This window comes from Chelonia mydas, chromosome 5, assembly GCF_015237465.2.
Source record: "Chelonia mydas isolate rCheMyd1 chromosome 5, rCheMyd1.pri.v2, whole genome shotgun sequence".
In the NCBI taxonomy this organism is placed as follows: domain Eukaryota; kingdom Metazoa; phylum Chordata; order Testudines; family Cheloniidae; genus Chelonia; species Chelonia mydas.
In genome coordinates, this window is record NC_051245.2 from 113,346,758 (window position 1) to 113,373,218 (window position 26,461).

At 38.2% G+C, this 26,461-nt stretch overlaps 2 protein-coding genes across 7 annotated transcripts in view; one reads left to right on the forward strand and one right to left on the reverse strand.

Annotated features, from left to right (window-relative positions):
• The window catches only part of TEK (TEK receptor tyrosine kinase), an 83,547-nt gene extending 81,370 nt beyond the window's left edge, over nucleotides 1–2,177 (forward strand). For all 5 annotated transcript variants that reach the window (XM_027827793.3, XM_043546759.1, XM_043546760.1 and 2 more), the window contains 3 exons: nucleotides 70–166; nucleotides 821–920; nucleotides 1,101–2,177. In XM_027827793.3, coding sequence (XP_027683594.1) covers nucleotides 70–166; nucleotides 821–920; nucleotides 1,101–1,175 — 272 coding nt within the window. In that variant the 3' untranslated portion in view covers nucleotides 1,176–2,177. The remainder of the gene's footprint in view (nucleotides 1–69; nucleotides 167–820; nucleotides 921–1,100) is intronic.
• A 1,641-nt stretch (nucleotides 2,178–3,818) lies between these two features.
• LOC102937061 (RNA exonuclease 1 homolog) overlaps nucleotides 3,819–26,461 on the reverse strand; it is a 30,123-nt gene continuing 7,480 nt past the window's right edge. For both annotated transcript variants that reach the window (XM_043546761.1, XM_037902090.2), the window contains exons 4-16: nucleotides 23,979–24,186; nucleotides 22,248–22,390; nucleotides 19,740–19,877; nucleotides 17,315–17,429; nucleotides 16,991–17,053; nucleotides 16,307–16,456; nucleotides 15,494–15,607; nucleotides 14,023–14,096; nucleotides 13,155–13,265; nucleotides 12,489–12,604; nucleotides 11,385–11,523; nucleotides 10,082–10,202; nucleotides 3,819–4,953 (exon numbers count right to left, since the gene is read on the reverse strand). In XM_043546761.1, the coding sequence (XP_043402696.1) occupies nucleotides 4,862–4,953; nucleotides 10,082–10,202; nucleotides 11,385–11,523; nucleotides 12,489–12,604; nucleotides 13,155–13,265; nucleotides 14,023–14,096; nucleotides 15,494–15,607; nucleotides 16,307–16,456; nucleotides 16,991–17,053; nucleotides 17,315–17,429; nucleotides 19,740–19,877; nucleotides 22,248–22,390; nucleotides 23,979–24,186 (1,584 nt within the window). In that variant the 3' untranslated portion in view covers nucleotides 3,819–4,861. The remainder of the gene's footprint in view (nucleotides 4,954–10,081; nucleotides 10,203–11,384; nucleotides 11,524–12,488; nucleotides 12,605–13,154; nucleotides 13,266–14,022; nucleotides 14,097–15,493; nucleotides 15,608–16,306; nucleotides 16,457–16,990; nucleotides 17,054–17,314; nucleotides 17,430–19,739; nucleotides 19,878–22,247; nucleotides 22,391–23,978; nucleotides 24,187–26,461) is intronic.

The following is a 26,461-nucleotide window of genomic DNA, read 5'->3' on the forward strand; positions in this document are numbered from 1 at the left end:
GCGGTTATCCTTATTTGTGATAGCACCAGAAAAATTTGCTTAAGCCCGTGTTAAAATCTTGTGTTTTAGGTGGGACACCGTACTGTGGAATGACATGTGCAGAACTCTATGAGAAATTGCCACAAGGGTACAGACTGGAAAAGCCTCTCAACTGCGATGATGAGGTGTAAGCAAACAAGTTCATTAATTATTATTTCCATTGTTTACTGTGAAAATGGCAGTTTTCAGGGAAGCCATGATTCAGCAAATGTGTGATTTTTAAAATATTCAATAATATAGCTGTATGAGGCCTGAATGCACTGTTGGTTGCAGAATGGCAATTTGCCTCCAAAGGTGCTATACTTTGCACAGGCTGGGTGGCTGCCCTTTTGAAAACCACCGCAACGTTCCACACAAAAAAAATCACCTTCAAGAAGGCCAAGCATGGGAAATTTAAGCCCAAATGTGGCAGCTGAAAAAGTAAAACAAAGCATGTTTGAATTGAAATGGGTTTGCTACCTTAACAGGTCTGGGCAACACCAGTCCAATTACCACCATGCTGGAGGAAACTGTGGAAGAGATCATACATGTGGCTGTGTGCCATGCAGTAAAGCCAAGTCCTATGCGGGAGGCTGGGAATGCCTAATGAGAGGCTCAGGTGGTGAAGCACTGTTATAACTGCTCCTGTGCCTCCCACTGCTTGGTGCACCTCTTAGAGGTCTGTCTGCAAATTCCAGCCTTAAACTGGGGCTGCTTGCCATGGTTTTAAGATGGAGTCTGCAGGCCTTGTGTTCAGTGATATGCTGCCAAGTCCTCATCGGGTTGTGTCTGATTTTTAAAGGTATGACCTAATGAGACAGTGTTGGCGGGAGAAACCGTATGAAAGGCCATCATTCGCTCAGATCCTGGTGTCACTGAACAGGATGTTAGAGGAACGAAAGGTAAGGCTGTGCTAGCTTAAAGTCCAAAGGCTAAATCTTTCCATGGCATGTGTGTCAAGTTCATTGGGGGTACTGTAAACACAAGTAGTGAGCTCTATATCCCCAAAATAATTAGAGCACAGCTTAGTGCGCTTGAGGAAAAACATGCATCACCTACTTCAACCTCTCTTCTTCTTTCAGACATATGTGAATACCACGCTGTATGAGAAGTTTACCTATGCAGGCATTGACTGCTCTGCTGAAGAAGCTGCTTAAGACAGAAAAAAATCTTCATATATTGAACAACTATTAAACAAACCAAAAACTCAGCCTTCTGGGGCACAGAATGGGATGTGCTGTGTATAGCTCTTTGTAAAATATTGTTGAACTACAGATAGCATTGTGTATATCTTACAGTAAGCTCTGCCTCCATAGACTGTAGGAATGTATATACTGTTTTGAGTAAGAATGGGCTAAAGTCATCAATTCTAAGGTTTCAGAGTAGTAGCCGTGTTAGTCTGTACCAGCAAAAACAACGAGGAGTCCTTGTGGCTCCTTAAAGACTAACAAATTTATTTGGGCATAAGCTTTCGTGGGCTAGAACCCACTTCATCAGATGCATGGAGTGAAAATACAGGAGCAGGTATAAATACATGAAAGGATGGGGGGGGGTTACTTTACCAAGTGTGAGGGCAGTCTTTACTAAACGTAAACTTAACTTCCCCAATAGTAATTTCTCCCTACTGTTACTCTCACCTTCTTGTCAACTGTCTGAGCCACTCTCTTATCACTTCAGCAGTTATTTTTTCTCCCTTGGTATCCTACTGTTAATTGATTTATCTCGATAGACTGACCTCACACTTGGTAAAGCAACTCCCCCATCCTTTCATGTATTTATACAAGCAACTGCTGTTTGTTTTTTGTCATTCAGTTTAATAGCCAATTTCTGTATTAAATATCAATGTTTATCTTGACAATATATATATTAGAGAGTGGTGTTATTTTAGAAAGCCACAGGGCGTTTATCACAAAGACTGGGCATTCATAAATGTATTACATATTGTAAAACACATTTCTAAAAGGTCAGTTTGGCTACAAGTGCAATTTTTTCATTTTGTATTTGAGTCTAATAATACACTGACTAAGTATGGATCATTAGGTAATTATAACCAGGCAAGGTTCACTTACTTGCTTGTGACCACCCTATTCCTTGTGTGCCTGGCTGTAGTTTACTGTGTGGCCTTTAACAAATAATGTACTAAAAGCCTTTAAAATATTTTTCTTCAGTGGCATTATTAAAAGGTTCTCAACTCCTACACATCATTCAGCTAATGTACATGATGGTCAAGAGGGCAGGAAATATTTTTACATTTCAGTATAATGGCCTTCTGCATTAGTGTGTCTGAGAACTGAATGCGGACTCTTGCTATCAGATGAAGATTTTTAATTCGCTCTCAGCCCATGGGGGGCAGGAAGAATAGGACGCCTGGGCGATGGTGGCTCCTCGCAACTGCTGGGTGAATCTTCCTCCACTCCACAGCCACCCCCCAACAGGTCCCTGCCCCTCACCACGTCCCCTCCTCACCATCCATCCCCCACAGCGACAGAGCAAATGAGCCAGCTATTGGACACAGTCTGCCTAAAGTGCCGATAAATTTTTATAATGTCAAAGCTGTAATAATTTTAAAAATAATTGCTGCAGAATGTTGAAGCTGTTTAGACACATTGTAACAGCCCAATACCCCTCCATCGGGGTTACACTGCACACCAGTTAGCATCACACAGATGTGTCTTCACAAGCCATTTACAGCTCACATCTTTGGGGCCCAAATTTGCAATTGGTTGTGCGGGGGTGGAGGGATCCATTTACTTTTTCAAAATGCAAAACCTAGACAGAGTCTCATGCTCCCAGATAGATCAAGGACAACTATATGAAACCTATGGGGGTTGGGGGAAGAGACTTTAAAGTGACATGTTTGCGGTACCACCTTCCCCCCCGCAAAAAAACACCCCAAATATTTATATGAGTGTATGACCCTGCATGATTATGGCTTGATACGGTACTTTAACATTTTTGATTAAACTAATCACGTTACACTAATGCTTTGAGTCCTCCCTCCCACCAGTTCTGCAAAGCACACGAGCACTACAGTCCTGGTGCTGGCGTGAGCATGCCCCCCCAAGACCCTAAAGAGGTACTTTATTCCAGAATGGGGACACTAAGGGGAACTGCATTTGTAACTACCCCCATTTGGTGGTATGCTAGCTACATCATTCCACAGGCTGCCTGTTAAAACAAACTGTGTTTATGCGAACACACAGCCATAGCTCTGTACAAACACAATCACATGGACAAGACAAATTTCAGAGCTATGTGTATATTACCTCATGATTGTTACCAACCCTATGTGCATTCAGTCTTCTTCCTGGGGCAGAGAAGTTTGGATTAAACATTTCATGCCCTTTTGGACAGCTCACACAACCACCAATTAAAAACAACCAACTACTCTCTCCCCCCCCCCCCCCCCCGTCTCCCTCTCCTCAAACAACACACCCACGAGCAAAGTTTTTAGATACAGCCCTCTGTCAGGTCATTTTTAGAGAAAGTTTTGTACCACTTTGCTGTGATAGAAAGATTTTTGGCACCTATGTCTTTGTCAACAAAAGGCTGAGTAGTGCTAGCTGTGGCCTTTTCAGAGGTGAGTAATAAGTTTCTTTTAGGTGTGGCACACACCCATTCCAAGTCATGCAATGTCTCTATTTGAAAAAAACCTACATATTGGAAGTAATATAGGTCTCCCACTTTACAAGCTTAACTTGTAATACAATCTATGTCAGGAAATGATGCACTGTTGAAAGGGGAGTAATGAAATTGGGCTCTTCTACAGGCAACCTCCCTGTTTTCCAGTTATGTTTTCATTAGCTAAGTGTACTTTGTGCAAAGAACCATTTGTCATGGCATACTGTGGCATAACATTCTACCACATGGTTATTTCTAGCAGGCACTTAACCTGCTACTGATTTGGAATAGAGTTGTTTACCCCATTGTCCCTGCCCTAATGCCTACAGGTTTGGTGTCATTTTTTCCTTTCCATTATTTCATTAATCTTTAACAGGAGAATGCATAAGTAAAATTGCACTCTACATGACACAGGTATCTAGTTTGAGCTATAATACTGGAAGGATTTCAATGCACTCCATCATCTGTTCTCTACCAAGAAAGAGACGTCACACCACCTACATTGCCCAAATTTCATATTTTGTGCATTAACACATCCAAAAATCTGTAACTAGTGCTACAGCATAAATTACAGATCAGATTATGGAAGCACATATGGGTCTATGAAGAAAAAATTGTAGCTTCATGAGAAATAAGTGGCCAACATGTCCTTTGCAGTAAACAGTAACACCTTTAATTTGGAAAAAAAAAATTTGTAGGTTGATGATTGTAACTGACACAGCTTATTGCTTTTTAACTGTTCTTCATTTAAAAAAAAGACCCTACCAAACACCTTTCCAAAGCAAGGTTAACAAAAACAGGTCAAAATAAAAGATCAATCATTAGTTTCTCCATAAACAAGAGTACAGATTACGTGTAGCCTAACTTCTTCTCTCTGTTTTAGCTGCATTTAGTTTTTCTTGGGGAAAACTTGCACAGGTGTGAAGATTGTAGCATTTCTCCACTTTATTCTTCTTCTACACCACGCTTTGGTGGGGGGGGAAGAGAGGGACAATATGGAGGAGATGTAGGAGAGAAACTGACTTTCCAGGTGTGATGTGCAGACAGCACCCGTGGAACTTAGTGTACTTCATGTAATTACAGGGGGGTTGATGCATTGGCAACATTAGTAATGTTTTTATGGTCGTGCCCATTGACTGCAACACACACTAAAAGTGGTTAATACTGAAATATTATGGAAAAGGAAGTGGCTTCCTGTTGATAATTCTGTTCTTGAAGAAAATCACCATTTTCTGCCCTTAGTATCCTCCTTTACTTTCCAAAGCATCAGTTCCATACAAGCAGCAGCATCTTCACTAGAATCATGGCCACCAACTAGGAAGGAACAAAATATATTCATATTTAAAAAGTAGTAAACAGCAATGTTTTTCCATTAGATAGTGTCCATCACAAAAAGATACAATAGAGGAAATGAACATAGTCAACATTCAAAGAAGTCAATTATTCTAAAACTGACTGATTCAGAGAGCCCAGCTTCACTACTGGCTAGTGAACTATAGGATGGAAAGCCAGTAACATAGCAAATAATATTTACATGAATCTGGGACATCTGAGTGTACTGTGTATACAGGTATTGCATTTAAAACAATTTAGTGACATGAGAAAATAGAGGAGGGAAGAGAAACAGAAGTAAAGACAAAAAAAATCCCACACAAAAGGTGGTGTTCCAGAATTACGTAACTGGTGTACAGCAGTAAAATTAATTCAGGAATGGGAAGTTGGAGGGGCAATAACTGAGGGTGAGAGGGTTAGTGGCATGATCTATGTCAGACACTTATTTACCCATCATTTGTGAGATAAAGCATCCCTGCTTATAGAGAAACGGGGAAAAAAAAATCATTGAATGATCAATTGTCTTAAGTATGCAGCCTTGAAAAATACTCTAAGGTAAGTTTGCTTGTTACTAATGATGTAATACTTTTCCATATGCAGTTTGTTATGGCTCCTGTGTTGTTCATACACATCCTATCAAACACAGGGACCAAACCTGAATATCTTTAGGAAACCGGTAACAAAGTTGAAATTCAGTATTTAGACTGATATGACAGGAATTTGCAAAAAGCACTTCCATAACATGTAAGGAGTAATGAACTCTTCAGCAGTGATAGTGAAATATCAATAAAAATGAGTATTTAAACCTAAAAAGTGGTAGAACTACCTCATATGGAGTAGCTAAACTGAAGTTAGAATTCCCTGACCTTCTGTCAGCTGTACTTATCCATGATTTTAGGAGAACAGAAAGATGTTTGGACTGTACCCTACGCTGGAAAAATGATCAAGTCTGGCCTTCAACAATCCACATGCATCTATTATATCTTGACTGTCTCAGCTACTCATTGCACAGTTCAGTTAATTTATATCTTTGCAAGTCTACTTTAAAATGAAAGCATCTAGCTAGGAAGGTAGGATAGTAATGCACTGCTTTTATAGTAAAACTAGACACATCTGCCTCTGCCCCACACAAAATGAAAAGTTCAACACCTGGCCTTAGGAGTGAGACCACCTGATAGAACGTCCTGCTGGGAAAACTGAACTTCAAAAATAGCTAGAGCCAAATCTAAAAATAGAAGTTCTATAAAAGTTAAGAGGAATGGTCTGGGGTAAAAAGATTTTTCCCCCTCCAGATACACATTTGCAGCTCCTATTGACTTAAATAAAAGTTGTTCATGCCTGTTTTGTCATTAACATTTTTCAACAACGGGGAAAAAAAATGATGAAGCTCCAGTGGCTGGCAATAAGATTTCGGGAAGTTTAGGAGGCTGTAAAATTTATTCCTTTTCCAGTCTTCCTTGAAGCATTTAAACCTGCAGAACTCATTTCCTATTTGTTCTTCAGAACCTGCAGGCAGCCATTCTTTTTCCTTGTCTTTGAGCTAGTGGTGGGCATTTCCATCTGGTAGCATGAGGCAAGGTGGTTGATGGCGGATGTTGTCCAACGCAGACAGAACTGTTTGGTTTCATGAGATTTATAGACAACAGAACAACTAGCACAGAAGCTATTAAAATAAGCCACCATATAAAATAGCGGTCGTTCAAAGGCTAGAAACAAGCTTTAAACAGAATTACATATACCATATAAAAACAACAACAACAACATCTACAGGGAAGTGCGATATGGGTACAAACAAAAGGAGGAGTTAATACCATTTAAGAAGATGAGCTAGTTTCTTTTTGCATAGCACCTGCTCAACTCACTGAAGTGGCAAAATTTCCATTAACTCAAAGGAATCAGGGAAGAACAATAGAGAGGTATTGATTCCTGAATCTTGTACTTTTCAGATACACTGGAAGAACTATAATTTGCACAAGTTAAGATAATAAAATACAACCAAGTAGCTGCTCTGTAATTACTTTATGTTGTATTAAGTACTGTCTCATCTCCAAACAAATTACAATGTCATAACATGATATGGAGGCCTTTCAAAGACCTTTTGTATCCTACACAAAAACACTTAAAGTTGTCTTCATCATATTGCAAGCTTTTTCCATAAGAAAGCAATATTTGAGCAAACAGGAGGTTTTAACTTCATGAATTTAGTTCTGACCATTTTCTACCTTTGTTCGTATAAGTTTGCATTGCTGGTTACCAGTTTAATTACATATTTATTGACTATTAATGAAATTCTCAAACACTCAGAACTACCTTTATCCAGGATGTTGATACACTTAAAAACTTGGAGACTGAGATCTGAAAGTAAAGAACCCTTGTAAATGCACCACTTCGCTAATTACCTAATAAATTACATAATAGCTTAATAGGTGTACATTTCTTTAAAATTATGTTCTAGGAAGGTTTGCAATGAGTTTAGCTACATGGAAAGACAGACAACCATTTGCTAAAAGAATTCCTCGTCCCACACAAAAAAAACAAAAACAAAAAACCACACACCACAACGAACACTGGAGAAAATACTTTCCATTTTTAAAAAGTTTGATTTAAATCTAATTTAACAAATTAAGTTGAAAATTTCCAGAAGTTCAAACATCACCCACAGATTGCATCCTGCTAGTTTGGGGAAGAGAGACTTCTGCATTCTCTGAATCTCTGCTTTAAGTGAAAAACTGAACCCAGCCTTAATGTAGAGATGCTACGGTACCTCTATAATTACAAAGCTCTAAGACAAGGCAGTAGCCAAGAAAAAAGATTCAAACACAGAAGTTCAAAAGGGACAAGTCATCTTCTGTCAGATATTTGCTTAGGAGAGATCAAAAGTAGAATACTTTTAACTATTTGACTGATTAAAACTATTAAATGGAAGACAAACATTGTTGACTACGAAGAAAGTCATTCAGGATGTGACTGAACATTTCCACATTAGCTCTGGACACCACCACTTGTTTTATAGTATTCAAAAGTGTGCTAGACACCTCATTTCGGACATGTTCCCTGCCCCTGAAGTGCTTACAATCTAACACTGGGCATGACAGAGTGGGCATAACAATAGGAAGGAACTCAGATGAGGAAGGAGTCAAGTAAAAGCAACAAGATCATGCCACTACTTTGGCTAATTATGTGCAGGCGTTTTCTGTTTGATTAGCTATTATTAAAAAGCCTATTAATATTAGGTATTGATTCACATTTTGTAGGCACTACAGAAATTAAGTTTCAAGGAAACTACGCCTAACAATTTAATAATTTAAACTTGTGCAGTATGGAATTTAGAAGCCAAGGAATGTGAGATCACAGAGCAAGAGCATCTTTGGAGAATATTTTCCTTTACATCAAACTAAATGTTTATTGAAAGGAAGCCTTCAACTTATCATCTAGACCACATGATCACAGACACTTGCAAATTAGGAGCCTCGTAGACCTGGAGTTTGAGTGCAAATGCATTCAGATAAAAGTTCAAAACTTGTATAGGTTCAAAACTTTTGGCCGAATTAGTTTAGCCAAAAATGTTTGAGTGTAATTATATTTTAAAAAAGGAAAACTGTAAAATATAAGCCTTACATTTAGTAGCCCTAATGACATCCATTTTTGTTGTCCTCAACTGTTATGGCAGATTAATATAGATTCAGAGTCAAACATAATTTCTTTGGGAAAAAATGTAGGTTAAGACAAATGAGATCCTTCATGGTTTATTTTTAAGGAAGGCAGGCTATTGGCTCCAGAGGATACCAAAAATCTTGCATCTAATGGTTCTACTCATTTGAAATACAGTCCAGCTTCCACGCAATGTTGCAGCTTAAAGGTTGTGCCTGCTCTTCCTTGGAATTCCCTTTTTGCCCCTTTTCCTCCCCAAGCACCCTTATGTGTCATTCATTTGGACTGCCATACAGCAAATAGAAGCACTCTGAAAATGAGAACTGTCAGCCAAGACAGCATTTGAAGAACTGTGTTAAAAAGCTAAATTCAAAAGTGCTAATCTGAAGTACTGTCGGCAGTTTCAATTTTTTTTTTTTTTTTTAAAGACTCAAAAAAAGTGTGTCTGGGAACTCATTAAAATAGTGCTTTCAATCAGATGACTAATAATGTACAGCACGTCTCATTTTATTCTATAGAAGTAATTGTACATGTACACTGTATGTAGTTCTACTGATTTTTCTTTTAAGCCCAATTAAGCAATTCATTTTTATGATTTTAAAACTGAAATCCAATGAAATTTTAAGGATGGTATTTTGTATCCTAACAAAAAACCTTGTGTGTCAGGTCTCTAGCTAGCATATGTGAATCTGTGTTTAAAACATGCATGTAAAATATTTATCAGCCATAACCCATTACGTTTTCCACTTTGCCTCTCAGACTTTTTTTTACTCCCTCAAATTGGTTTTCCCTCCTTTTAGTGCTACTTGTAGATAGCATGGATTTCCTTGCTCATATATTTCTATACATTTGATACATACATTGGTTTTATAAAGAATAAAAGAATAAAGAATGTATAAAGAATTTTGTTTAAAAAACTGAAGTCACTGTTAGAACTTTTCCCTCTAGGAGAGAGAAAATACTAAAAAATTACTGAATGTTACATCTGATAATTGGACTAAAAGTAATCCTCCAAAATAACTGACATGTGCATAAATGAAAATGGTTGAAACATAGGTACACAAGTTGCACTTTGAAAGTTAATTCCCGCTGGGAGAGAAAATGGAGAAGAGAACCTCAAAAGTGAAGAAATGTTAAAGTGCAACCAATGTAAAATGCAATCTTACACAAGATTCTATACCTTAATTTGTGAAATTAAGAGTGTCATTCCCACAAAGAAAAATAATAGTTGGCAAGTTAAACGGTGAAAATTTTGCCTTTACTTCCACATCTACACTTGCAGTATTTTATGTATATACTACAATGAACACTGCAAATACTGAGGCAATTTCATCTAAGAAAGTTAGCAAGTTTTTAAAAGGGCAACAACCGTACTATTAGATTAGGCTGTTGCTTGGTACTTTTCCTTTTATTATGCAAATCACCAGTGGTTTATATAGAAACTAAAATAAGCTCCTACCATCATCTTGAATAATTCGTCTGAGGTAATCAGCCATTAGATTTCTAAGTGCTCTTTTATGAGGCAAGCCTAGCCGATGAGGAAACACCACTGCTGTGTCCACAACAGTGTTATGAATCAGCTGTTAAAAAAAAATTGCAGTGGTCTATGTTACGTACATCCGTGATCACAAGTCCAATTACATTTTTCCTTTAATAAAATAAAACTGTTCTTAAAAATTATCTCATGGTTAAAGCACTGCCTCTGTCACTCTTCTTATAACCCATTTCCTTCATTAAAACCTTAAACTGGTCTCATCCTTGATTTCTTCATGCTATTCCTGTTCTCGGTTTTATCTGGCCTTATTAGAGTATAAATTCTTAAGGGCAGGGGCTGTCTTTATATGTTCTGCAAAGTGTTATGTATATTACATGATTTAGATGTTTGTTAATTTGATGTACAATCAACTATCAACTCTATTTTTAGGCCACAAGCAAATATTTTACCACTTTTTATTCTTGCCAGAAAACTGTATGAAAAGCACCCTGATGACTTCGTATGTAGTATAAAAAAAATTCATAATTTTAGCTTCTGAATATTAATCAATGGCAATGACTCCCTACTAGGATTGCCAAATGCTTTTTTCTTTTTTACTTTTGGCTGAAATCTTCCATTGAGTACTAGTGCCTTTCACAGGTTTAAAAATAACTAGTGTCAGTCCAATAAATTCTGTTAGAAACCTGGGTACTGAATACGTGCAGCAAGCAGTTTTGTGTTTAACTATGCTTGCTTCAGCAGTGATTCAGTACAAATATATGCTCAATTATTTAAGTGTGCACTGACTGTTTTATGGCAATTATAAGCGGTTTGCGAATTCACTAGAGTTTATGCTAAAAAGGCAAATAGTAGCAGATTTTCCCCCCCCATTTAATAAGGAAAATATAATGCAAGGGTGATGTGAAACTGCTTAGTTAAAAGCACAAAAAAAGGAAAAGTGAAATTTTCAGTGAAGTTTTCTTGCTTGTGTTGTGTCTCTCTCTATTCTGTATCTAAGTATGAAATGAATAGCTTTCATATCACTGATATATATATATATAAAAATGATAAAACACAGCATGTGTAATGCTGACAAATTAATCTGACAAAATCTTAAATTTCCTAATTCACTATTTTAACTGGCCACCATTATATCCTGCAATAAGTTCAGTTCTATTCTAAAGATATTCTCCTGAAGATCAGCTGCTTTGAAGTTAAAGTTAATGACAGCACAGGTTTAAAAAAAGTCTTGTAAAAATTTCATAGAACTAATGCTTAAATGTTTTACCTTAAGAGCAAATAAATCATTTTCTAAGCTGTGTCCAATTAAAATAGTATCTGCACTGAATAAGTTTAGCAATATTGCCTGCACATCCCGAATAGATGATGTAATGTTCTTCAAGTCCTCTTCTGTCACTCCAGAAAATCTAAGATAGATTTAAAAGAGCTTCAGTAAGTGAGAAATACAGCAAGTGAACAGTGGGAAGAGATAGTCTCTGGACTCCTTTTTGTAGCATTCATATTAACTCTAGCCAGCTTTGGAACCCAGTAGACCAATTTTTATTCTCCTCTCCAGCATAGGTGAAGGATAATGAGGTTACTGGCTTTGGCCCTGCTTTCAGAAAAAATACTGTGACAGCTGGCTGCAGATTGTCCACATAAGCCTGGAATGAAGGAGGATTTGGGGTACTACAAGGACACAAGTCCCGCTATTGAGAGAAATTGAAGCAAGAACCACAGACTGGGTATTTTCTGGGCTTCTTCCTCTTTGATCGTGAATCAGAGCAGGTAAAAAGCAAAAGCCTCTAAAAAGGTTGCCTTGCCTTAAGACATTTGCTGCTACTTCAGCAAAGGCACAAATCAAAACTTTGGAACGGAATGCATGAGGATCCTGAGGAGGCTGGAGCCAAAAAAACTTTTGCATCCAGGATGGATGCCTCTTGCCTGACTGGCAGGCAGGGAGATGGGACATATACAGAATCTGCATTAATAGCAGTCACATTTCATCAAATCTTACTCCAGTATATTTTAAAGTTTGTTATTTAAAAGTTGTGATGCTTCAGACAGGGATCACAAACAACAACATCTCTAGATTTTTAAGTAAAGTCACATGAAAATGCAGTTATCCATTTGGGGAAAAACAGGGAAAAATTTACATAATGTAGAAAAGAGGTTTTTGTTTAACTTAAAGCCGGTAGCCAATTGTTTTGTATCCAAGTTTACCTACAATAAGTAGAAGAAACAGCTTTAAAAAAGTAAATATAGAAAATATATACTGAACTTCTCAGAACTGAGTTTTTTTTCCATTAAAATCAACAGTTTGTGAATTAAAGCACTATCATCTTCAAATGTTATAGGTTTTTTTTTTTTTTTTTTAAAAAGATACACATACCTAGTATTATAGTCTATGATTTCATTATCTGGTTTAACAAGTGTATCATAGGCAACCTGTAGGTTGGAATCAACCACTGTCACTCTAGTAAGTTCCAGACCTTGTGTTGTGTAACACTAAAAGAAAACAAAACAAGTGTTAAATGAGAATTTAGAGTGTGTCACCTCTGTGCCTTTTGCTCTTTATACAAAGGTATGTAACATTAAGGAACCACACAGTTACTGTGGGGTCCAAATAATAGTTATACCTACCCTTTCCTGCAGCCACACTTTTAAGAAGTTTTGTTTCCCTTCCAAAAAAAACAACCCCCCAAACCCCCCCCCCAAAAAAAAAACAAAAAAAAAACAAAAACCACAGATTGCCACAACAGTTAAGTTTCTCTATATTGATTCCATCTCAATCTTTCCTTAAGGAATGAGCAGTCTCTGGATGTCGTAACAGCAGTCAAGTTTTATTTAGGTAATATTAAACAGCCTCCAATTTGGTGGTATTCGTCATTAGATAGAATGCACCCAGTTCAGCCTAAATCTTAATGAAAACCCATTCCACCACTTCTTATTCCTAGAACAGAATTATACACAGTATTTCCGATGAAGCAACATTCAAAAGTAGCTGACAAATATTTGGTTTGAGCTAATATTTCAAGAAGCCTAAAGTTAACCATACCATCTCACAGTCGAGTGCAAACACACCATGATTTCCATCAGCTGGAATTAATTTGATAAACGTCTTCACGAAGCCTTCCAGGTTTTCCTTTCGGCCATCATGGACATGGAGCTGTGAAGTTTCCATTAGCATTAAAATGTGATTAGTAAGTGTCTTATTGCTATGCCAGCATAACCCCACATTATAGATAGTGGTCCTACACTGATGTGAAAATCTCCCCATCCAAAGGTAGCTAGATCAAGGGAAATTTTTCCATCAACCTAGCTGCATCTACACTGGGGGGTTAGGTTAGCATAGCTATTTCATTCAGTGATGTGGATTTTTCACACCTCTGGGCAATGTAAATCTGTCAACCTACATTTTAAGTGTAGACCAAGTGTTATTCAAATTGCTGAGTGTGTAACTTATCTTTGATACAGACTAAAGTTAAACAAGAGAGCCTTTTATTTAACATTCTCCACTCAACCTACTAACTCTTAGTATAGAAACCTAAATTTCTGTAAAGATAGTGGTTCGTAAACTGATCTATGACAACTGGAGGGCCATGGGAAACTGGCTGGTCACAAGGTGCTGGCTCTCTTTTTTTCCTGAAGAAAGAAATGAATTGAGGAGAAGGGCACATAAAAATAAGCAAAATTAGACACTATTCTTTTTGGAAAAACCACCCTATTTATATTAGAAATAGCTGAAACAATACAATTACTTTCCTATTACATTTCCATGAAAATAGCCACAGGGCTATTTTGTGATCAGAAGTACACATCCCCTGCTGTCGGAGTGGAAAGGGAAGTGGGTCCTTGAGACACTTTCTTAATATGTGATCCCCCCCTCTGAAAAAATTTGAGAAGCAATGCTAACATGTTCCTACCTTTGCAACCTGGCATCCAGGAGACCCAACTACTCCTTCACAACAGCTATACCGTGTTTCCAAGCCACCAGGAACTGCCATAAAAGTGAAAGGAAAAATCAAAAAACAGTCAAACAGCTGAAACAAATCAGTACTTGTTTGGAATAAGCAGTTTACTTTTCCATCGGTCACTACAAAAGAATAAAGTAAAGTTTAATTTTGGTTTCTTTTTCTACTTTGAGTGAATGTAAAATTTCTTTAGTAAATGAAGTTAACCATGCCAGAAGTTCGCCCCATTTTCTTCAACTCATGTAGACTTCCCAGGGTCATTCTTGGGCTAAGGCTAGAAGATTCAGTAAATGGTTCTCTCTAGTTTAGATTCTAAATTATATATTTATTACATACAAAAAAAACCTACATTAAGTAACATTTTTCTATGTGGCAAAGACAAGGACTTATGACAGACACTGCAAAAACTTAGGTTGCTTGTGAAGCCTTAATTCTGTCCCTTTGAATGTATGCATTACAAGATCTAAATACTGGCATTTCTTAACTTTTGCATGCTTGATATTTCAACCTAGATAATGTTCTTTAATTTTTTTTATTTGTTGGTGTTTTGTTTTTTAAATAAAAATGTAAACACAAATGATATTTTGTGCAACTCTACCAAGCCCTTCCCCTCCCCCCCAAATCATGCATCATTAGTTGATTTTGAATCCTGAACCTTGGGCATTGCAGCACAAATTGAGCTACAGGATTATTTATATTAGCTGGCACCAGAATACGATGGAAATGGGCCACCTGCTGTATCTCAGAAAGGGCCTTGAGGGGAGCCAGGCCTGGCCCTTCCCACTTTTATATCAGGAAGAAACAGGAGCTCCTTCCTCATGTGCTGCCCCTTGATGGGGGAAAGGATGAACCATTGGGGCAATATGCTGGTCTGGGAAGGGTGAGTCCCACAGCTGAAGTGACTAAAAGGAAATGGTGATTTTCAAAAGCTTCTCAGCCAAACCTGAAAAGAATTTCAGGAGGCAAAGAAAAGGCACTACCCTGACTCCAGGGCTTTCTCCCTGCTGAGTTTCAAATGCCAGTTATAAACAGTAGGGTATTACTGCTTCTCAAAAGAAATGAAAAAGACCTTTTAAAAACGAACAGTATTAAAACGACTTAAATAAAGGGGTCACTACCAGCTCCACCTATAACAAAACTTTCCTCAAGCAAGAGAGACGTTTTAATGCATCTGTACTTGACTCCATGGTGGTGTGTCCAGGTCAGTAGAACCCAGGCTTCTTACACATGGAAATTTGATATGTTGTGTGGTATCCACAATCCCCAGTGCACAGCAGATATTTCTAGTTTTATCTGCATCCCAATCCAAGCACACTTCAAGATTGTAAACAGGATCATAATATGAAAAATTAGCCATTAAAAAGTTCTTTTACATGATTTTTGATTGTGGCTTACATCAAGAGTGAACACCAACTATACTAACCTTTTTGTCTTAGTACTCTACCAGAATGGTAGTTGCATTCTTCTTTACGAATGTGCTTTCCTGAAGCAGTAACAGTGTATATTTCTCCACATCTACAACATACTCTTTTGGAAGCTGAAAGAAGTATGATAGTTCAAGGACTAATTAAAATTCAGCCTTGAAATAATTCTACTTGCCCATTAGAAAAGGTTTCCTCACTCTGGACAAGTGAAACAATATAAGATTTTCTTCCTTTTCAATCATCAGGGTAAGTGATAGGCACAGTAACTACTTGCCTAGATAAGTAAATACATTTTTATGACAAGTTTTTCAAGGCTGGTCAAGTTAATGACAAAAAAACATTTTAGCACTAAAATAAATATGAATTCTTGCGGCATAATTCTGATATATGCATCAGTTATAAGAATTTAAAAAAAGTTTATTCTTAACAAGAAAGCCTTTTTTAAAAACTCACAAATTCAATTCTTGAAGTATCTTTAATCTAACTACTTAAGTCAAAGACTCTCGAACCTTTCTGGTTTACTAATACAGCACTGTGGACAGAATACACAATTCTGGGCAAAAATTTCACTCGGGAATAGTTCTACTAAAATTAATGGAATTATTTGAGAGTAAAACCTAAAGAATTTTGTAACTGCAACAATCAGGGTCCAAGTAGTTACCTAACACTATCGTACACAAATTTCAATACAATATATACCAGATAACGTTTTTTGGTAAGTTAAGAGGAAGAAGTTTTGTATGAAAAAAAATTCAGTTTCCATATCAACTGTTATAGATAAACATTTACAAATTCTGGTGTCATTTACTTACCATCAGATACAGCTGTTTTTGTCATTCCATTACTTAATATAGCACTGCCAGGTTTTTCAGGATTTGGTTGTGGGTAGCCATTCTCATGCAATTGTTCCTCAGTCAGAACATAATCTTTTAGAATTCTATAGAGAACAATTCCTGTAAAATCTAACAGCATTTAAGACTGGTTAGGGCAGGTAAGGCAACGAATTTCAAAAACAAACATGAATTGGACATCTTAGATGCACATTTAAGGTTTTGCTTCAGTTATACGCAATCATTTTACAGTTTGTTTACCTGATCACATCTCTGACAGCAACCAAAATTTACAAAAAACAAAACCCTATGTAGAGTAAGATATTAAAATGACTTCCAACAAGTTACTACTTAACACTAACAAAAGGTTGCTTTTCAGATTATGGTTTTGCATTCTCATTTCAGATAGAAATTCAATTCTTTCCTTGTCTTTAAAAAGAAATCTGAAACATCAGTGATTTGAAAAATAGCATCCTCATTCTGTTTTAGAAGTTGGTAGTATGTTGGTCATGGGTGGCATTTGGGGCTGATATGTAAAAAATCTAATAGGAAAAGGACCAGGAAACTCTGAATGAAAGTTTATTTAATGTTGAAAAAAGTTGCCCCAGTTTATATGTAAATGGGGGAAGTTACATATTTTAGGTAAGAACTATCAGATTGTTTTACCATTCTTCTCGTCCACTTTTCTAGATCCAGTTGCATTAGTACATCTGCTGCCACAAGACTGCCCTAAAAATAGAAACACACTTTGAACAGATTTTTAAATCTTTTAAATGGCATGTTCAAACTTCAGATTTTCTGTGGCAGTTAAAGTGAAAGTATTTTTTAAGAATTAAAAACATTGTATATCCTTGGTAGCTTTTTAGAAGCATTTTAGACCAAAATAATTTAAATAAAATCATCAGTAATGAGGCAAAATAGAATGATCTTTATCTCTGTCAGACATCATTACTCCTTTCTCCCTCCCCGCTCCCCTACATAATTTCTTACCATTTGGAGAGAGACTACCTTGATCCCTCAGCTTTTTAAGGGTGTTCACAGCTATGTTCAGATACATATTTTTACTGCCACAACGATCATAAATTGCTTTTTCTTCTACCAATGCCTACATTTAAAAGAGTAAGACAAAAATTTAAGGGCATATAGCTTATTGTAAATTTTGCAGAGCTGTGTTAGTCAGAATCTAAGACAGTTTTGCAGTCAGAACTGACAACAATTTCAAGCTGAAGTGTCCTAGAAACTTAAGTGCTACATCAATCATATACAATAATATTTTAATAAGTTGTATAAATATTTGGAAGTAATATTTAGAAAAAACTCCATTTCAGGAATTGGAAAGTTAAGTCAGGCCCTTGAAAGTGAACACACCTCTGAGTGAAAATAAAAGTGATACTTTAAATCAAATCCTAAATATAAATTTATAGATAGGGATTACTGACATTTTATCTTGCAAATAGATGAAATTGAAGAATATAAAGAGCACCATTATACAACTAAGTGAAACATAGTGTAACATTAAAAAGTCTAAAGATTTCTTGCGTAGAAGGAAAAATAATAGTCAAGGTTTCCTTTGGAGACTATGACACTCGGGGACAGATATTAGCAATACCACAGAGCATCCCAGAAGAAGTCAGTAGATGCTATAACATTTTTAGGGCTAGGAAAATTTCCCCAAGCTTCCTCCTGTAAAGGTGTAGTGGAAGAAGCTGAACGACATCAAGCAATTTGCCAGAAGAGGAAAGAAGAGCTAATGAGATAGGTTTGTAGACTGAATGTGCTGCAGTGAACCTGGCTTTCTGCTTTGGAGAACACTTGACAGCAAAAATTTGTTCCTTTCTTCAGAGGCAACAACTACTTCCCCTCTCCTTGGTTTTACATGTGGCAAATTCGGGGTGAGGGGGGTGGGGGGGAGAAATCAGTAAAAGACCAAGGGCTTGTCTTCACTACCAGGGTAAGTCGTCTTAAGTTACGCTACACCAGCTACGTGAATAACGCAGCTGAAGTCAACGTAACTTAGATCGACTTACCCCGGAGTCTTCACTGTGCTGCGTCCACGGGAGATGCTCTCTGGTTGATTTCCCTTACTCTTCTTGGAGAGGTGGAGTACCAGGATCAACCGGAGAGCGCTCTGCTGTTGATTTAGCAGGTCTTCACTAGACCTGCTAAATCGACCCCTGCTGCATAGACTGCAGCAGCGTCAATAGCCCTGTAGTGAAGACCATCCCTGAGGGTAGGAAAATGAAAGAATAAAACAGTTTAAGAATAAAGGAAAGAAATTAGGAGAACTTGAAGCACAGAAACAAGGAACAACTGAAAACAATGAGGATACCTGGAGAGAACAAATACTAGGAAGACACTGAAGAGGAAATATTTAAACAGTAAAGAAATATTATACCTTAAAAACATATAGTGAAAAAGACAGAAAATACATCAAGGTATACAATACAGTATTGTAAAAGGAATACCGTGAAGGGAGAAAACAAGGAAACATAGCAAGTTATTTTATTTTTAAGAGCAACATCAAGATGTTACAATGCGTGTTTTCACTAGAAATTGAATTACAGGCATTTACCTGGGACTCTAGCAGAATGGCTTCACAGAAGGCCCTCAAATTTGCAATAATAAAAAAGTTTGGGTCACACTGAAGATGTTGCCCAGGCTGCTAGTGCCCATGAGCCCATCCTAGAGTAAATTTAAACGTATTTACTTGGGATGGGGTGGGCAGAATAATAGAATATCTAGGAGGACTTGTGGCACCTTAGAGACTAACCAATTTATTTGAGCATGAGCTTTCGTGAGCCACAGCTCACTTCATCGGATGCATACCGTGGAAATTGCAGAAGACATTATATACACAGACACCATGAAACAATACCTCCTCCCACCCCACTTTCCTGCTGGTAATAGTTTATCTAAAGTGATCATCAAGTTGGGCCATTTCCAGCACAAATCCAGGTTTTCTAGGGAAATCAATGACCTGGACCATTGTGGCTGTTTTTGAGTGAGGATTGTTGCCAAACAGATGACTACAAACATGAATGGCATTCAGGTATTAATTTCTTCACCTGGGAGTCCCACTCATAAAAGATGTAAATGCCTACATATTTTAAAAGGGAACTGTTTCCTGTATGATAGCTTCCAAGCATTTCAACAAAGTATATTTTACACTTGGACAAACATGAGAGAAGTGGATGGGGTAAGGAAGAAGAGAAAAACCAAGTAAATTGCTAGTTTTTGTCTGCTAATGACTAGATTTTCAAATGGCTTACACACATACTTGATTTTAATGGGTCTTTTCTCAAGGTTCTTTAACATTTTCCCCCAACCATGTATAGCAAATAACATGTGTGCGTTTACTTAAACTTTTTAAAAGTGTTGTACATCTTCAAAGCTTCTCTTCATAACTAATACAAACCTTATCAAAAGCTTCATTTACTGTTCTACAAACTTTCAAATATTCTTCAACAAAAAAGTTGACATATCGTTGTCTTGTGTCATGTGGAACTTTGGATCCAGATTCTGGAATTATAGAAGGCCTTCTCCGACTAGAAACCTTAGAGAGTACATTCAATATTTAGTTCACATGTTACAACAAGGAGCTGAATAATATAAATAATTCAGTTTTTACTCAAACTAAAAAATAATAATTTAGTCCAGAATGATGTATAAAAATTTTCAGCTAAAAGAGTTTTAAAAAGTCAAGAGCAAACAAAAAGCTGGGTTAGATAAAATACAGTGTTACCCTCAGGAAAAGTTACCAGCACCAGCTATCATCTAATAGTCAACAGTTTCTATTTTTGGCCTCTCTAAATATTTTTCATTCAGAACACAGACTGAAGAGACACTGCAGGAGTTAATTATTTTGATACAATCTACGAGCTTTGTCATTTAGAACAAAAGAGTTTGATTTTATTAGATGTAAGATTTTTCAACGCTTGCCATAATAGAATTTAAATTTTTGTTTAATAAGAAGTGGAGGATAAACCTGTCAAATCCAGAAGTCTAGTGTGAGAACATGCCTATTTTAAAATTTTGTCCAAACAGGGTCTATTAAGCAATCTGTTTACTTAAAACATGTAATCTTAGTAACACTTATTCTCACAGAACAGATGGCTTTTATGTATTGATACTGAATGATCATCACCATCTAAATGATATTCACAAACATCTAGGAGTAAGCGGTTTTGGTAGAAGAGGGGAAAAAAAAAAAAAAAGATAAGGATACTCTCATCACCCTCTAATTTCGTTAAGTCTCTTTCTGGAAAACATGTTAGCCACAATGCCTTCCAGAAGAGCAGTTTTGAGAGAGATCAAAAAAGCAAGTGTTTGAGAACCAGGCATAAACAATCTGGTACCTGGGACAGACCATCATTGAAGTGTAAATGAATTTGGTATTTAAAACCTTCAAAAATACCAAGTTTTAATCAATTTCAAACTGCTTCAGCAACACTGAAGAAGCAATCAAGTATACGGTTTTAATTGAAAGTTGTGTTTAATAGACAGCCTACAAAAGATGTTATTTTGGTGGCAGGCTGACCTACTATGCTATTACTGTACTGATTTATTCACTCTGGGTTAGGTTTTTTTTTTTAATTTAAACTCAATTTGATGATTGAAATTCTGCTTGACATGTAGATTTTACCTAGTCTACTCTGAAGCTTAGAGCTTTAAAGTAGACTCCCATAAGTGAATTTTACTTAATCCCAAAATACTTCCTGCCTTCTGCCAATAAATCAAGATTAGAGGAATCTTTGTCTGAAAGTAAGCAAGACCAACAGTACTCTACACAGGATTTGAGTGCTCAAGATGACAGAGCACCTCTGTGCTAACACACTACAAACCCACCGCACTACTACTTGGACTCACATTAAAAGAGTTTCTATAAACCTTTCAACTTCTGCTTTCTAGGAAGAGGAAAAACCCTTTATTGAATAAAGCCAGAGAAGCCCTCCCCTTGAGATCTTGTATAAGGTAAAACATGTCTATGCCTACAAACCTGCTATCATGCATTACCTGCTAGAATTCAAAGACGTGCTAAGTTATGTCACAATATCATATGTACAAATAATTTCATATGCACTTGTCTTTATTACGTCTAGCCAGTACAACTGTAAGATATAACTATTTTACAATAGTTTTATTTGGCCTGACTAGACTAAATTAAGCTATGGAACACAGTAACACCATCACTAATTACCTTTAGGTTGATGTGAAGCTCTACCATGGGGGGGGAGGAGAAGGAGTTAGATGACAGTATTACAGTTTAACAAGTTTAGTGTGCAAGCACTGTTCAGCCTTTTAAGAAATGCTGCATTGTTAGTTGTGAGATTTTCTTTTTGGAAGAGCAGTTACCAGCAGGATATTTTGCTCTCTTCCTTAATCTCTAACTAGTAAAATCTTGGGGCAGAGCTGCTCCCTGAAACCTACCACTGGTGATTTGGCTAAGATTCCTGAAAGAAAAAATTGCCTACATGCTGTCTGACCACCTCTGTTCAAGGTCTGCTGTATTTAGTGCAAGTAAAACATGCAACAATAATATCCAGACACCTAATCACTGCTACCTATTCCCACAAGAAACCGACCTGCAATACCCTGACATCTGCAACTTCTCAGCAGAAGGGTGATAGTTATGAGAAGGCAGGAGAATGAGCTACAGTTCTGCTAGTATACCAGTATTGCTCAAATTTAGCCACCTGTAAACACACAGACCACCATCAATTGTTAGTTTATTAAACTGACTTGAAAGCAGTACTTACTGTATGATGTGATTGTGAAATATTCAGAAAAAAGTTAACATTTAATACTTGCATATCCTGCAGTGCTTAGCAAGCAAGACACTGCATTAAAATCAATAGGAGTTTTTCCTGATAACTGCAGTATTTGGGCACATATGTGCACATATATTTTACTACTACTATAGTACCTTAATAGGCATAGGAGCAATCCTTTTTATTGAAATATTAGAAGGTCTGCATGGCATTGCTGTTACAGCATTTCCTTGAAGGAATACATTCAGTTGACCACTGCTGGTTGCCACAGGTTGAACTTCAAGCAAATTTAAACATACTGAAACAACAGAAGGTAGTTATTACATAGTTATTCATTAAGAATGAAGTTTTACTACTCAATCCCCTTTCATCAAGTGGCAGAGACAGCAGGTTTGTATAATTTTTGGTGGTGCCCAGAACAGGTCCAAGTCCTACCCCCCTTCCCCTCACCTGCCTAAGGCTCTGGGAAGGAGTTTGGATGCAGGAGGGGGTGCAGGCTCTCAGAGGGAGTCTGGGTGCAGGAAAGGGTTCAGGCTCTGGGAGTAAGTTTGGGAGCTGCGGGTGGCCGTGCCTGCTGATGGTCGATGTAAACAAACTGTGTCGCGACCCGCCAGTGTACTATCCTGATGGGCCTCCCACCACTGTGCTAAATAGATCCACTTGGCACCAATTTCTACCACACTGTTGAAGGGACTAGAAAGTGAGAAGACATTTATACAGCATGAGAAACACTCACTCATCAATTACATTCTAAATTACATGTGCTCATTTGAAATTAATGAGCTGAAAAGCCAGGCTTGTACAACCAAAAATCCTTCAGGCTACATATAAAGTACTAAATTAATCCCTAGTGTAATACTTGACATCAGTGGAGTTACTACATGGAGTATTCTGGCCCAAAGGCCTTGTTAGTAAATACCTAAAATCACTAGCTGAAAAATTAAGAGGAAAAAATATTTTCCCAATATATAAAGACTTTGGGCATTTGACAAACACTGACTACATAGTTTCCCTTCAAGAGGATCTTTCACATAGCAAAGAAAGAACTTTAAAAAAAAACCCACAAAGAACAGTTTAACAGCACAACAATTGGCAGCGAGTACTCGTTCTTTTAAAAAATTAATTTATTAGAGTTAAAGGAGGTATACTTTTAAAATTAGAATAGCGCCATGATGGTTTTAATGTCAGCATGAAAATAGAGCTATCCAAATGTTAAGTTTTGGTATTTTCTTTCAAACTAGAGCAGTGGTTCTCAAACTTCTTTGCACTGAGACCCGCTTCTGACAACAAAAATTACTAAGGGGGTCTGGAGCCCAAGTCTCACTGCCCTGGGCTAAAGCCCTCAGGCTTTGGCATCAGCCCTGGGCGGCAGGGCTTAGGCTTGGGCCCCAGCAAATCTAACGCTGGCCGTGGCAACCCCATTAAAATGGGATCTTGACCCCCAGTTTGAGAACCACTGAACAAGAGGAAGGCTTTCAGGAAAGAAAATACATAAGGACAGGAAAGAAAGAGTGATTGCCAGGCTTTAGGGCTTCTGAGAAACCCTACATACTTGACAGTAACTTGAAACAATTATAGATGTGGAAAGTTGTTTCTTTCCAGCCCCACAAAACTGCCTTCAAACATTTTAGAGAACTTCACCCAAAACCAAACACAAAACTAATTGCATTAATGTAAACTGACATTAAAATGTTGACTCAACCAGGATATTCAGAATAATAAAATGAATTAAGGGATCACTCAGGGATCCAAAACGTTTAAGAATGCTCACATTTGGAACAAAACAAGCTGATCAAAATATTTTAAAGTAATCTGAAGACCAAAATTTATTAAAAAACCTGGTTTATCCCACTTTGTGAAGCCTACAATGAATTGAGATATCATACCCATTGGTCCTACGTTTTGAATCTGAGTAGTTGACAATACAGGTACAGTTTTCTTCTGTCCAGAAGTTGCAGCAACAAAAGCCTGTCCACTTTTAACAGCAGCTGTTATCTGCACCGCCTGTTGCTGTGCCTGCAGGATTCTGGTAGGACAAGATTGCTGTGGAAGAGGGGCCTTAAAAGGCACAAGTATTTCTTTGTTGGTCTGTACCTAATGGGCATGAAAATTAGATAAAACATTTACAAAGTAGTTTATGATGGAAGACTGCATCCAAACATATACTTCCACCATCTCTTCTACATTGCTTCTCAAAGAAAATTTTTCCAACAAGACAAGCTATAGGGCCAGATTCTCAGTTGGCATAGGTCGTCAGAACTCCACTGAAGGCAATGGAGCTCCACTAATTCACACCAGCTGAGGTTCAGGCCCGATAGCAGGGGTAGGCAAAGTACAGCCCGGGGGCTGCATCTGGCCCTTCAGATGTTTTAAGCTGGCCCTCGAGCTCCTGCTGGGGAGTAGGGTCCAGGGCTTGCCCTGCTCCACACGTGCCTTGGCTCTGCACAGCTCCCGGAAGCAGCAGCATGTCCTCCGCTCTGGCTCCTGCCCCAAGCACCGCCCCTGCATCTCCCATTGGACGGCAACCCCGGCCAATGGGAGCTGCAGGGGCAGTGCCTCTGGACAGGGCAGTATGGAGAGCCGCCTGGCCATGCCTCTGCATAGGAGCCATAGGGGACATAGCACTGCTTCTGGGAAGTGCTTGAGGTAAGCGCCACCCAGAGCTTGCACCCCTGACCTCCTCCAGCGCCCCAACCCCTGCCCTGATCCCCCCTGCACTCCTCATTTCTGGCCCCACCCCAGAGCCTACACCCCCAGCCAGAGCCCTCACCTCCTCCCGCACCCCAACCCCCAATTTCGTGAGCATTCATGGCCCACCATACAATTTCCATACCCAGATGTGGCCCTCGGGCCAAAAAGTTTGCCCACCCCTGCCCTATAGTCTTTATATATTTTTTTTAAATCCCACATTGCAGTTGCTTGGGTGATGAAAGCAACTTAGCTGATATCAAACACTAGAGTAAAGAATGTGGGGGAATAAAACAGTCTAGAAAATATCCAGGGTTGAAACAATAAAGGACTTTACAAATTCAAGTCAACCTTTTATAGGCTATATAAATACAAACTGAACGGCAGTTTTTGGAGAAGAGGCACAACATGCCTCCTATGTGAAAGTAAACAGTAAGTCAGAGTTTGCATAAGTTTCCCGATCATCTTCAGATAAAGATCTCTGGAGAGCATATGACCAGTAACTCAAACAGATAAAAAACACGATGCACAATACTGGCAAAATCCTCACAAGACACCTATAAACCAACAAGGTTTGGCCCTGCAGTCATCCATATGCAAACTTGCACTGAGTGAAAAATTTTAAGTTACAGGATTTTACTTGAATCTATTCAATTTAAAAAAAATTATACACACAAGTATATTATATACAGAGAGATGGCTCAGTTGGCCTGGGATACTTATAGATGTCAAGCAGAATCTCAGATTAAACGTGAAATACAGTATGTTTCATCCCTAGAAGATAAGGATAATTATCCTTTTACACATCAATGTAATCTGATACAAGGTTATGAGTGGAGTTAGCTATATAGTACATATTACTGAAGAATATAAATCAGTAAGAGACTAGATGTTGACTCTCTGCCACACACACTAATTTGCACTTTATGTTTTACGTTTCATACTAAGAACCGAGCTCAGAACTTTGTTTCTCCTGTGACTGATATCACTAACATCTGACGGCAGTTCCCCATAATGGGTATGACAATAGTATCAGGATAAATCCTCCAGTCTTGTAATGCAGGCAGGGCCATCCCTAGCTATTCTGGGGCCCTACGCTGCCCCAGGCCTCCACCGGGAGGGACAGGGCTGGCTTGGGGGGGTAAGGGGGAACCGCCCCCGAGCACTCACCAGCAGCGCAGCTGGGGCCAGGTCGCTACACTTCCTGCTGCCAGTGGTTGCAGGCCCGACCCTACTTCAGTCCTATGGGGAGTGGGGGCGGGGCTGACCAGGACGGGAAGGGGCAAGGCAGAGCAGGGGCTTTGGGGAAGGGGTGGAGTGAGGGCATGGCTGCAGCAGAGCAGGGGTTGGGGCCACGGGGAAGAGACGGAGCAAGGGCTGGAGCAGCACACAGCTGCGTAGGGCACCAGGGAATTTGGGGCACCAAATTCCCTGGTGCCCTACACAGCTGCGTACTTTGCATATGGGTAGGGACGGCCCTGAATACAGGCCTCAATTGCTAGATATGCTAGAGTTCTAGCATATCTTAGTTCTAGAAACAGGAACATTCCAAATAATACAATGTGGATATATGTCTTAATATTTTGTAATTAAAAGAAGAACAATTGTTGAAAAGAAATGTAAGGCATCGCTTGCTCACCCTGTGTATATAAAATGCAACTTCTTTTCAAAAAGATCATGT